The 13,416-nt window shown below is 49.1% G+C and overlaps 1 protein-coding gene across 1 annotated transcript in view; it reads right to left on the minus strand.

Annotated features, from left to right (window-relative positions):
• Positions 1 to 13,416, minus strand: part of MID2 (midline 2) — a 203,374-nt gene that overhangs the window by 22,986 nt on the left and 166,972 nt on the right. The window contains exon 5 of the mRNA XM_063141880.1: positions 5,295 to 5,443. Coding sequence (XP_062997950.1) covers positions 5,295 to 5,443 — 149 coding nt within the window. The remainder of the gene's footprint in view (positions 1 to 5,294; positions 5,444 to 13,416) is intronic.

Here is a 13,416-nt window from a genome sequence, read left to right on the forward strand (position 1 = left end):
GAGTGGTGGAGAAAGAGGGGAAAATATGGTGATTGCAGGAGAATCTTTTCCACGTTCCCCAGTAGTTCCTGTATAAGTTTATGGTTTGGCTCCTCGTGACCTCTGTGTATGTCCTTGCCCTGAGTTGTGGTGCTTGGAGAGTTGGTGCTCTGGTTTTGTCTTCTTCTGTGTGTGTCCATATGTGGGGGGAGGAAAAGCTATGGGTCCCCCTCCTTGGCTGTTCAGGTTATTTAACAGCCTGGAAGGGGGAGCCACCACCACCACCGCAACCCACATAGAGGGACAACCTCAGAAAGTCTAGGGCAGAGAAAGTAAGAAAGCCATCTCTCCAACCCTCCTGCCTTGACTCCCTCTTTCTACACTCCCTCTGGCTGGGTTCACACAATGCGCTAACCCAACAAGTGCTGGTTGTTGTTGAACCACGGGTTATCATGCTGTGTGAATGGGACGGCTATATGCTACCTTCAGTATCAGAGGTAGTAGGCCTATGTACCCCAGTATATGCTGGAGAACATGATTGGGAGGGTGCTATTGCACTCATTTCCTACTTGTGAGTTTCCCACAGACAGCTGGCTGGCCACTGTAGGAAGAGATCGCTGGACTGAATGATTTGATACAGCACAGCTCTTATGTTCTAAGACAGACGAAAGAAAGAAAGAAAGAAAGAAAGAAAGAAAGAAAGAAAGAAAGAAAGAAAGAAAGAAAGAAAGAAAGAAAGAAATCCTATGCATAAGTTGTACATAGGATTACAGCCATAGCTGCATGTCCCAAAAGAGCTAACACCCTTAGCCATCATCTCCTCTTTGCATATGACTAAAGCCTATTCTCCCTGCAAAGGCCTACAGAGCTCTTCCCGTGTCCCAGGAGCCGAAGAACACAGGTATTGTTCTGCTTCGGTTGTGGGTCAAGCCCACCAGTTGAAGACAACTGGCCCAAATTACACATATAGGGTTGTCAAACCAAGGGTCCATCCAGCCCAGCGTCCTGTTCACACAGCAGCCAACCAGCTGTTGAGCAGGAACCCAAAAGCAGGACACAAGTGCAACAGCACCCTCCCACCCATGTTCCCCAGCAACTGGTATACATAGGCTTACTGCTTCAGATACTGAAGGTAGCACATAGGCATCAGGACTAGCAGCCCTTGATAGCCTTCTCCTCCATGAATTTGTTGGGTCTCCCTTCAAAGCCATCAAAACTGGTGGCCAGCACTCCATCTTGTGGTAGCGAATTCCATAGTTTAACTATGCACTGTGTGAAGAAGTCCTTCCTTTTGTCTGTCCTGAATATCCCACCAATCAGCTTTATGGGATGACCCCATTGGATTCTAGTTTTTTGAGAGGGGGAGAAAAATCATAGAATCATAGAATAGCAGAGTTGGAAGGGGCCTACAAGGTCATCGAGTCCAACCCCCTGCTCAATGCAGGAATCCACCCTAAAGCATCCCTGACAGATGGTTGTCCAGCTGCCTCTTGAAGGCCTCTAGTGTGGGAGAGCCCACAACCTCCCTAGGTAACTGATTCCATTGTCGTACTGCTCTAACAGTCAGGAAGTTTTTCCTGATGTCCAGCTGGAATCTGGCTTCCTTTAACTTGAGCCTGTTATTCCGTGTCCTGCACTCTGGGAGGATCGAGAAGAGATCCTGGCCCTCTCTTGCTCTTGCTCTCCACTGGGTTGCAATCCCTCTTTAATGCAGGGCTTAATTGGGACAGGGCTCACTCTTGATTCAGCCCCAAGGCCTGCATGTGAAGCTCAGACCACCGGTCCATCAAGCCGTGTCCTGTTCTACTCAAATTGTCAGATGCTCTCTTGGGAGGTCTTCCCCAGGATCGAAAACCCTTTTAAACCGGGAGATGCCAGCAACTGAACCTGGACCCTTCTGCATGCAAACAGCATGGTGTGCCACTGAGCCAAACCCCTTCTCATATAATTCATGATTTCACACTAAGCTGTCTTATGCTGATTCGGAGCATGGACTCACTTAGCCCAATTCTGTCGGCTGTCTCAGGCAGGAATCTTTCTCAGCTCCTGCTCTTTGCAGTTCTTTTAGTCAAGAGAAGTCCAGGGACTGAACTTGGGTCTTACTGTATGCTCCACCAGTGTCCTGCTCCATCAGGGATTCCCGTGTCCCAGTGAGGCGATGGCTCGGGCAAAGAGGGAACAAGGTAAGGCAGCCAAGTGGTGCAGATGAAGGTTCAGGACCTTGGACAGGGCTTCAGGTACTGGCCCCAGAATGCTTGCCTTTGATTCAGGACCACGGCTAGCAACCTTGCAATGAGGCCAGAGACAAGTTACCCCAGCACTGGCCTGGAGCTACTGCCGGAATTTTATAGCCTGGCCAGGAAAGTCCTTCTAGGAGTTCCACTGCCTCACGTTTCTTAAAAAGCTAGTGAGTATTTTGACAACTCACTGGCTTCTTGGGCAGAGACGACAGCCTGAGGGGGTGAGATCTAGTTGAGGAATGCTACCCGAGGCCTTTCTGCTCACTGGAGGTCCGAGGTCCACTTCTCAGAGGACACTGGGATTTAGTGGAGAGTGTGCTGGATCCAAGGTTACTTAAGAGCAGGAGCATGCAACCTTTCGAGGCCTGTGGGCAATTCAAGAAACTGTCACAAGCACAGGTAACTTGCCCCAAAGACTGAAGCCAAGAAGTCCCAAAACACAACTCCTTTGAACCCGACACTTCTCAGCACCAGAAGAATTAATTTAATGAGGGAAAGGAAAGGAACCTCTCGTGCCAGCACTTGAGTCACTGCTGACTCCTAGAGGGACGCCTGCTTTCGCTGACGTTTTCTTGGCAGACTTTGTAGCGGGGTGATTTGCCGTTGCCTTCCCCAGTCGCAGTTACCTTTCCTCCAGCTAGCTGGGTACTCATTTTACCGACCTTGGAAGGATGGAAGGCTGAGTCGACCTGGGCCGGCTGCCTGAGAACCAGCTTCCGCTGGGATCGAACTCAGGCCGTGGGGAGCGTTTCGGCTGCAGTAACCGCCGCTTATGAAGTAATAAGAAAAACAGAGCTTCAGAGCCTGATGCTTCGCAAGCCACGGAATAACTAGCACCAGCTCATAGCAGGATTGGGAGGCAGAGTTTCTTTACAAGAGGGCAAAGCTCCCGGGAGAACCTGAGCCCTCACTTTCTCGTTGTTTGAAACTAACCACTGGTTACCATGGGTTACACATCTGATCCAGTTTGGCAGCAACAATCCGAGCGCGTGCCGTACGATATGAGCTTTTGCTCTTGTCCCTGGGCTGATGGAGCGGGGACGGCCCACTTCTTTATTCTCTCTGATCTCTTTCGGGGAGAGGAGGCCTGACGCTGCAACAGCAGCTCCCATTCCCAGCTGTTAATTTGGCTGAGCTGGAGACGCTGGCGTGTACTTCAAGGAAAGTTCTCATTAAACGGGTAAATAATTGAAAGCAACAAAATCCCAAACTCCTCCCTCTCTTGTGATGATGTTGGGCGAGCTACGCTGGGAGAAACAGGAGCAGAGACAAGACAGGATAGAGAAGCTAGCCAAGATTCAAGGTCACACAGAGCAGCTCCTCGCTGGGGAGCATGGCCGGGAGGGTGCCGTTGCACTCAGCTTCTGCTTCTGGGTTGATCCAGTTGGATGGCCATTGCGTGAACAGAATGCTGGATCAGGTAGACTCTTGGTCTGATCCAGCAGGGCTCTTCTGATGTTCTTATGGCTAGCAAGTAAGTGAGCTTCTGCTCAGAGAAGCCTGCTGTTGTCCTTGTTTTCTCCACCCATGGATGAATCCCTCCCTATAATCCGAAGCTGCTCCGGAAGCTGGAGCTAGTGCAGAATGCTGCAGCTCGGCTGTTGTCTGGAGCTGCCCCTTTCCAGCATGTAACTCCACTGCTGAGGGAACTGCACTGGCTGCCTATTCACTACCGGGCCAGGTTTAAGATTCTTGTACTTGTGTACAAAGCCCTAAACAACTTGGGACCAGGATACCTGAGAGAGCGCCTTCCAACCTGCCTGGTCACTGAGGTCATCTGAGGGCCTGCTCCTGGTGGTTCCACATAGATCCATCCTCCGATTGGAATCCACCAGGGGCAGAGCCTTCAGCGTGGTGGCCCCCCTCCTGTGGAATTCCCTGCCTCTGGAGGTCAGGCAGGCACCAACCTTGTACTCCTTTCGGCGCCTCCTGAAAACATCTTTATTCCAAGAAGCCGTTCTCTAACATGCAGCCTTGGATTTCTGTTTTTGTTCCTTTTAAAATTTTGTTTTAACTGTTTTATTCTGTTTTTATTTTCATTTTACCTTGTACACTGCTCCGAAATTTTTCTATGGGGAGTGGTATATAAATATTCTAAACAAATAAATAAATAAATAAATAAATAAATAAATAAATAAATAATATAACCCCAACAGGTGCATGTAATGCTGCCTGTATATGGAATATGGGTTCAAGGTCATCCTGGTAAAAGGCAGAAAATCCATCTAATCCCGTGTTGTCTACTCTGACCAATAGCTCTCCAGGGTGACAGGCAGAGGTCTTTTCCAGCACCTGCTACCTGATCCTTTCTTATCTAGAGATGTTAGGAATTGAACCAGCAGGGACTTTCTGTACGTGTTTCTGCAGGTGTTTGCCCATTGAGCTACAAAGAAATGTGGCTGAGAGAGCAGTGGTGGACAACTGGTTGCCCTCCAGATGTTTTGGCCTACAGCTCCCACGAGCCCTAGCCAGCACAGTCAGTGATGAGGACTGATGGAAGTTGTAGGCCAAAGCGTCTGGAAGGCCGCAAGTTGCCCGCTCCTGGCAAAGATGCATGGGGGATGTAGGTAGACTGGATTAGCGGCCTACAAACATAAGAACTGTGATGCAGGGTCAGACCACAGCTCATCCTCAACCCCAGTATCTTGCCTCTGACAGTGGTCTGCCAGACAACTATTAAAAGACTCACAATGGAGAAAGTCAAGAATTTGCCCCCAGCTTCTGATACTCTGGGTTACTTTTCTTTCAGTTCCATACTTAGCTATCATGGCTATTGGCCACTAACAGATCTACCCTTCAGGGTACGCCATCATCATTTTAAAAGCCACTTCATGCTTTTGTGAGAAGGGGTTCCCTAGGGCCCTGAGCCTTTGCTCTACAGCAGTACTTCCGTTGGCCTGTCCTGGGCCCATTGTGAATCACCTTCTTTAGATGACAGAGGTTTAATGTATCGGAGAGAGGATGAACGAAATTGCTCTCAACAATGCCATGAGTCACACTGCCTTGGGAAGAACAGCATCCCAAGGACCAAATAGTGCCACCTCCCCTCCCAATCCCTTTATAGCGGCACGATACCTCTCTGCCACGTTCTTTGCTGTCTGCAGGAACCGGGCATGGTCATTCTCCTTCAGGATGTGCTCGGCTTGGTTGATGAGGACGGTCGACCGCTCCAGGCACTGTCGGCAGTTGGCTACCTGTTGGGCCAGCTTCCTCAGCTTCATCACCTTGAAGAGGAAGACATAGGATGCTTAGCTGGAAACCCGTCAGCACGCAGGGTTTGAAGGCAAGGGCGGATGCCAGCACCAACAGACTGGCAAACGCATCTATGATGTTTCATTTGTTTGTTTATCCTGCCTTTCTACCAAGAAAAATGGCACCCAAGGCAGCTGAGAACCATAAATAAAGTTTGATTACAACAATAATAAAACTAATGCATTAATTTTTAAAACAACACAACCACCAGGGGGGAATAGCCAACCCAACAGACTGGCTTACTGGCCAAAGGCCACCTTGAATAAAGCAGTCTTTGCCTGCCAGTGGAAGGACAGCAGAGAGGGCGCAAAGCTAGCCTTCCTCAGCAGGGAGTTCCACAGCCTGGGAGCAGCCACCAAGAAGGCCCTCTCCTGCGTCACCACCAAACAGGGATCTGGAAACGGTCTGGAAAGACATCTCTTCAAGATCAAGATCAAGGGAAGAAGGGTAATGAAGTTGTAACAGGGTGGGCGGAGAAGGCTGTAGAATGGGAAAGTGCACGAGAGAACTCAATGGCAAGTCAGCCTGCCACTAGGGAACCCTCCTTGCCAAGCAGACAACAGGAAAGGAAGCGTTGTGGCCACCCCAAGCAGGCTCCGTCACTGTGGGGGATTTAGTCTTCTACAAGCAGAAATCGAGTGCAACAGCACCCTCCCGCCTATGTTCCACAGCAACTGCTGTACATAGGCTTTGTGCCTCTGATAATGGATACAGGATATCCCCCCGCCAGCCAACAGATCGGAGGGCACAAAGTTGGGGAAAGACTGACCTAGATTGTAAGCTCACTGGGACGGGGGGGGGGGGGGCTTGTCTTTGATTTGGCTTTCTGTTATTTTGCAAAGTGCCACGTGCCTCAAGAGCATCTATCTTGCTGCCAGCCACCAAGGAAAACAAAATCAATGAATCACTAATGATGGCTTTCTTGGACAAAGGGAAGAAGAAGAAGAAGAAGAAGAAGAAGAAGGAGAAGAAGAAGAAGAAGAAGAAGAAGAAGAAGAAGAAGAAGAAGAAGAAGAAGAAGAAGAAGAAGAAGAAGAAGAAGAAGAAGAAGAGGGAATGGTCTGGGGGAAAGCTGGTTGCTGCCTAGAACCAGATTCTGTTGCCAATTTCTTGCCTATCTTGGGGCCAAAGTAGACGTGATGCCACTCAAGGAAATGCCAGGGGCTGGTGTTCTAGTTCAGGACCCTGTGCTGTACAGGTGGGGAAGGAGGACTGTAACGCTTTGCTGTCCAATCTGGATCGTGCCCCCCTCCCCCACATCTGCCATTTACCAAAAACAAAACCCCGAAACACTGGCACATGTGCGGATGGCGTTAGTGGCAGCATATCTTGATCCGCCTTCCGTCAGCCTGCCTGGACTGAGCAACCTTCGCGTTTTATCCTTCCTCGGCTTCCTTAAAGATAGAGCATCAGAGCCGGATCCTTGTTGTTTGATCTTCCTCTTTTATCTTGCATCTCCTGTATTAATTATGCATTACGCTCCGTTAATTATGTACATGCGCCCAGAGGCGTTTGGTCGTATGGGGGTCTGTTCCAAGCAAAAAAAGATTTCAAAAAAGTTTGGCCACTGTGTGAACAGAACGCTGGACTAGATGGACTCATGTTCTTTTGTTCTTCTATCTTGGCCACAAATTGCTCTAGGTGGCCTTAGGCGAGCTACTCTTCTCCCAACTTCAACCTCCTATCTGCCATGTGGAGGCATTAACATAGAGATGGAAGGGACCTCAAGGGTCATCTAGCCCACCCCCGTTCAATGCCAGTTCTGCAATACAGGATGCAACTACAGCGTCTTTGACAGCCATCCAGCCTCAGCCAAATCACCTCCAGTGTAGGAGAGCCCACCTCCTCCCGAGGCGCTCCGATCTACTGCTGATCAGCTCTTGACACAAGGAAGGTTCTCCTAATGTTCAGTCAAAATCTGCCTCCCTGCTATTTCTGCCCCTTGGTTCTTAATCCTGCCCTCTGGAGGAACAGAAAACAAGCCTGCTCCATCTTCTGCCTGGCAGCCCCTTCACAGATGTTTGAAGACCCATGATCAAATCTCTAGGGGTGTGCTCCACTCCATTACGGATCACCGGATCCGAAGCGGAGCAGGCCAATCCAGACCGCCAAAGCCCTGTTCTGCAGCGGATCGGGGGAGGTCCGGATCAGCCCGAAGTGGCTCAGACAATCCAAAGCTTTGGAACTGGCCAGGTAAGTCGGGAGGAGAGCTTACCTGGCTCCCCCGTCCACCACCACTGCGGTCCGTGAGGCGACGGCGGTGGAGCCAGGTAAGGGGGAGGGGGGCTTACCTGGCTCTGTTGCGGTCCGGGGGGCAGCTTCAACTGCGGCCCAGGCCTGAGGCCTGGGCCACAGTTGAAGCCGCTGCCTGGACCGTGACAGAGCCAGGTAAGGGGGGGGACGGGGGCTTATTCCACCGCAGAGGCAAGTAAGTGGGGAGGGGGGCAAATATTGATTCGGACCTCCGGATCTCACTCTGGATCCAGTTCCGGAGCAGATCGGGGGAGGTCCGAATCGACCCGAATCAGTTCGGGATCCGAAGCAGTTCAGGGAGGGGTTGCACAGCCCTACAAATCCCCCTTTTTAATTTTCTCTTCTCCGGGCGAAACATATCCAGCTCTTTCAACCGTTCCTCAGAGGACTTGGTTTCCAGACTCTACACCATCCCAGACACCCTCCTCTGGATATGGCTCCAGGTTGTCCTTATTAGAATGTGCTACCCGGAACTGCACACAGCACTCTAGAAGTGCCTCTGACCAGTGCAAGACAGAGTGGGACCATGACGTCTTGCTAGACAGCAGCCCTGTACGGATTACCAAAGCAACGCATAGGAAGCATTTGCACTTCTTTTTGGAAAAAAAAAAGCATTTATTTTCTTTTTAAAAAGTTTATCCCTCACCCTTCTGCCTAAAAACGAAGAAAGAAAGAAAGAAAGAAAGAAAGAAAGAAAGAAAGAAAGAAAGAAAGGAAGGAAGGAAGGAAGGAAGGAAGGAAGGAAGGAAGGAAAGGAAAAGAAAAGAAAGGCACTTTAGGCAGTGATCATGCACTATATAAATGCTAGACATTACTCTCTTGCTATGGCCTTTGGCTGACGCAGCTGCTCAATAAGTCGAATGTAACACGGCGTATTATCCAGCTATTGCGCCAATTGGAAAATCAGAATGCCACCGGGCAGAGATGCATCCCTCTCTCTCTCTCTCTTTACCGCCACCGCTGGTGCTCACGTAGGAGACGCACCACTGGCCCTTCAGCCCACGCAGGCGGCTTGGCCCAATTCCGTCCCCAGAAATATTTGGGCTCTCTGGCACTCCGTGCTGAGCTCAACCGAGACGGCATGACAGCAGCTCTTCCTCATCAGCTTCTAAATCTGATCTGTAGAAGCTGCCCTGGGGCAGCTTGTCAGTTTGAAGTCCCGCTCTGACAAGTGATGGGAAGATGGCAGAGCCCTGAATGGGCCATGGGAAGAAATTCCTCTCTCTCTCTCTCTCTCTCTCTCTCTCTCTCTGTCTCCCTCCCTCTCTCTCTCTCTCTCTCCCTCCCCTCTCCCTCCCTCTCTCCCCCCTCTCTCCCTCTCTCCCCCCTCTCTCCCTCTCTCCCTCCCTCCCCCCCCTCTCTCTCCCTCTCTCTCTCCCTCCCTCTCTCCCTCTCTCCCCCCTCTCTCCCCCTCTCTCTCCCTCCCTCTCTCTCTCCCTCCCTCCCTCCCCCCTCTCTCCCTCTCCCTCCCTCTCTCCCCCCTCTCTCTCTCCCTCCCTCTCTCTCGCTCCCCCTCTCCCTTTCTCTTTCTCTCTCCCTCTCCCTCTCTCATGGTGCCTGTCACTTCCATCAAGGATGGCACAATTAACCCTCGCCCCGAGACAACCCTCAACACCTCCAGTACCATTACTTCCCAGAATGCAACCCCATTGCATCACTCCATCTCTTCCCTAAATACACCACCGACTTCAGGAATCAATATTCAGGCACCCAACCTAGACAAAAGCAAGAATGAACAATCCCAGTCTGGATACAAAGCCCTAGGAGGAGAGACTGAAAGAACTGGGCATGTTTAGCCTGGAGAAGAGAAGATGGAGGGGAGACATGATAGCACTCTTCAAATGCTTGAAAGGTTGTCACACAGAGGAGGGCCAGGATCTCTTCTCCATCCTCCCAGAGTGCAGGACATGGAATAATGGGCTCAAGTTACAGGAAGCCAGATTCCGGCTGGACATCAGGAAAAACTTATTGACTGTTAGAGCAGTATGACAATGGAACCAATTGCTTAGGGAGGTCGTGGGCTCTCCCACACTAGAGGCCTTCAAGAAGCAGCTGGACAACCATCTGTCAGGGATGCTTTAGGGTGGATTCCTGCATTGAGCAGGGGGTTGGACTCTATGGCTTTATATGCCCCTTCCAACTCTACCATTCTATGTTTCTATGATTCTAGTGAACAAGCCCTGGTGTTCACCCAGGAGCGCAACATCATTTCTCCTAATTCCCACCACCACCACCACCATGGATGTTGGAGGAATCCATCCAGGGGCTGACGTTCACCAAGCTTTCAGCAGCTTGCCTCCCCCCCCAGATTCCACCTTGCTTACCTGTGAGGTGACCCTATCTCAATCTGTATGGAGTCATGCCAGCTCATGGATTTCCAACTCTAAAATCGTCATTTATGCATATTTGCTGAATTTGTGCAAGCAACGGTTGTAATTTGCTTAGTTTTGCACAAATTTGCAATTTGCGCGAATTAAGCCTATTACAGATGCAATTCACACAAATTAAGGGCTGAAATGTGCCCATTCAGGGCTGAAATGTGCACATATTACTCAAATAGCAGTTGCAATCTGTGTAAATGGAAATTTAAGAAGGGAGGGAACCCTGAGGAAGTTCCCAGGTTTTGGAGGAGGAAACCATGGCTCGGTTCGCAAATGCAAGCCAAGCCGGGTGCTCTGGGGAAATCCGGTGAGCCCAGTCTTATCCCTATTCACCCTTTTTCTTCTATTTTGTTGCTTTAACATCAGGCCAAAAAAAAAAAAAGGTTTGCAGAACACGGAAGCTGGCTGAGACAACAGCTCTTCCTAAGTGAGCTCCACTGTAGATCTGTCCAGGGTCCTGAAAAAACATGCCTGGTCTGACTGTGACCTGACTTCTAGGAAGGGCAACTGCTTCATTTTGGACTTCCCTGAGAAACATGAGCCTAGAAACCTTGAGTTAGACAGGCCAGGAAGTTGAACCTTACCTGAACCAAGAATGGGACTCAGCCTTCATCTTTTCTGAAGGGGCCCATCCCAAGCAGTGAATTCCCTTGTGCAAAAGGGGTGGGGGCACGCTGGAGAAGCAAGTGCCGGAGAATTCATAACTGTGACTTCAATACGGATAAAATCTCACGCGGCGTCGGGATCCTTCTCTTTCAGACTGAAGGAGGCATGCAAAGCAGGCTCAGCTCGTGCTGATGGCAGATATGCTCTGCGATGGAGCTGCGCACTTACACCCGATGACAGCTTGATTTATGACAGATATTTCTGCCATTACTCTGGCCTGGGGTAACCGTGCTACCCAGTAATGGGTCCTGCCAAATGCAACTAGCAAGAAATTCACGCACACGCAAACACAGTTAGCCACCATACGTCAAAGCTGTCTTATTCAAACTCTGAGATGGAACAAACGCCGGTGTCAAATGCACCGTGAATTCATAACTGCACACTGAAATACCCCCGAGGGTGGCTGCAAAAGCAGGACTATAACAGGCTCCCAGGAGAAGATCTTCCAGCTGCAAACGCACCCAGCAACCCAACAGCGGTGGATTCCAGCTGAGAAACGGCAGGTGCAGGAATGGATTTCTCACTGGTACAATGATAGCGGAACATGCATTGCAACCAGGAAGTCCTTTGTTTGGACACCTCTGATTAAAAAAGGATCAGGTACCTGGAGTCAGGAAAGCACATTCTATGCCTCAGACCCTGGAAAGCTGCTAAAAAGAGAGATCAACTCCGGTGCTTGATAAAGTTGATAATGCTTGATAAAGCTTGATAAAGTTTCTCCGCTGTGGCACCCCGATTGTGGAATGAGCTCCCCAGAGAGGTCCGCCTGGCGCCTACACTGTACTCCTTTCGTCGCCAGCTGAAGACCTTTTTATTCACTCAGTATTTTAACACTTAATTTTAACTTAAATTTAAATTATACTGTTTTAACTCTGTATTTTAACCTTATATCAATTTTGCTGCGTGGTTTTATCCTGGTTGTGCTTTTTATATTGTATTTTGTATTTGTATTTTTAACTTGTTGGTTGTTTTATGATGGTTTTAATTTTTGTGAACCGCCCAGAGAGCTTCGGCTATTGGGCGGTATAAAAATGTAATAAATAAATAAAATAAATAAATAAATAAACGTGTTAAAAACTATTTTATTCTTTAAATCCAAAAATGCTCTGTAGAGCATTTATCAAGCACCAGAGTTGATCTCCCTTTTTAGCATCCACGCTTATTGGTGCGTTTCCCCCCCCCTACATTGGCATACCTGGAAAGCTGCTGCCAGTCAGAGTCATTAACAGGTGCCTACATGGACAAACCATCTGACCTGCCATAAGGCAGGAAGCTACTGTAGCCATGCATGGGGTAAGTGGAAGAGGTTGTGAATGGTTATGGAAATGTAATAGTGAGGTAGAGAGGCTCTTTTCAAAGGTGGGGGCCTGCCTAACCCCCTTACTCAACAGAAGGCAACAGGGTGTAGCGGAAACGTGGGAGACAATTACTATTTGGAGGAGCTGGTGGTGCACAACGCTTGCTCCTTCTGTGCCCAGACCTCCAGTTGAGGCTGTTGCTTTTAGTGGTTAACGGGGCTTCTTCTTGCCATGGCCGGTTACCTGTTTCAAGACTGAACCACTTGATTGGGTAGTAGATAAGCCTCTGGCAAGATCTCAGGATTAGCCAGAGTAGCTGGAATGGAATTATCTATGCTTGCCTACTGCCAAACATTCAAAGTCACTGGAGTACAGCCAGGGGAGCGGTTGGGATTCATATGAGCATAATACTAGGTATGAATCGCTTGGACACTGCCAGGATGGATCCAAACACAGGCTGATCCAGAAATGGACATTGGTATTGGAGTTGCACCCGGTATCGGAACCATGCCCATTGCCGTATTTTGAAGCGACGAAGCAAGCGTACGATCTTGCTTCGTAGCTGCTTGTTGCAATCCCTGCATTGCAGCATTCTGCTTTTCTGGGGCATTTGTTTATTCTTGCTTAATACAATCTTTAGCCTTCCCCCACTGGTGCGGTCATTCTATTCTGAATCCTTAAAAGATCCATTGCCTCTTGGCAACGCACGTGAAAAGCGCCTTGGAAATTTAACAAGTGACGCAAGGGATTCACAGCACTTCTCTCAAAGCCAATTCAAACATGAGTGGGAAAGTATGTGGTGGAATGCCACCTGGACAGTGCCACCCCAGTTTGCAGGTGAGGGAATGAAGTGTGGTAGCAATGGTTTGAAGCACCTTCATTGCTCTGAAAATACAACTGATTTTAACAGACTGGAGCAAAATGTTTGGGTTGTTGTTTTTGTTGCGTGTTTTATAAAGCATATCAGGGTAATACCGGCCAAGGTCAGTGCCTATTGTCCAGCAACCATGATGTCATTAACATAGCTTCCACACACATATAGTGCCCAGCACAGTTTTACAACGGTTTTGATGAAATATATTTGTTTTAAAATGAAGGATAAACTTATACTAGGAATGGGCGAACAGGCAATGTTTGAGTTCATTAAGAATCTCTGAGTTTATTAAGGATCTCCAAATTCTACCTTGAAAATTGTTTTGCTTTATTCGCATTGGGGGGGGCACTCGAGGTGGTCTTTTCCGAGAAGCGCCTCTCCAGAAGGTCTTAAAACCCAGAGACATTTTTATGGGAGAAGTTGTTTGGTCCCAAGCCATATAGGGGAAGAATCCACACATGTATTAATACCGT

This window comes from Elgaria multicarinata, chromosome 15, assembly GCF_023053635.1.
Source record: "Elgaria multicarinata webbii isolate HBS135686 ecotype San Diego chromosome 15, rElgMul1.1.pri, whole genome shotgun sequence".
NCBI classification, from domain to species: domain Eukaryota; kingdom Metazoa; phylum Chordata; class Lepidosauria; order Squamata; family Anguidae; genus Elgaria; species Elgaria multicarinata.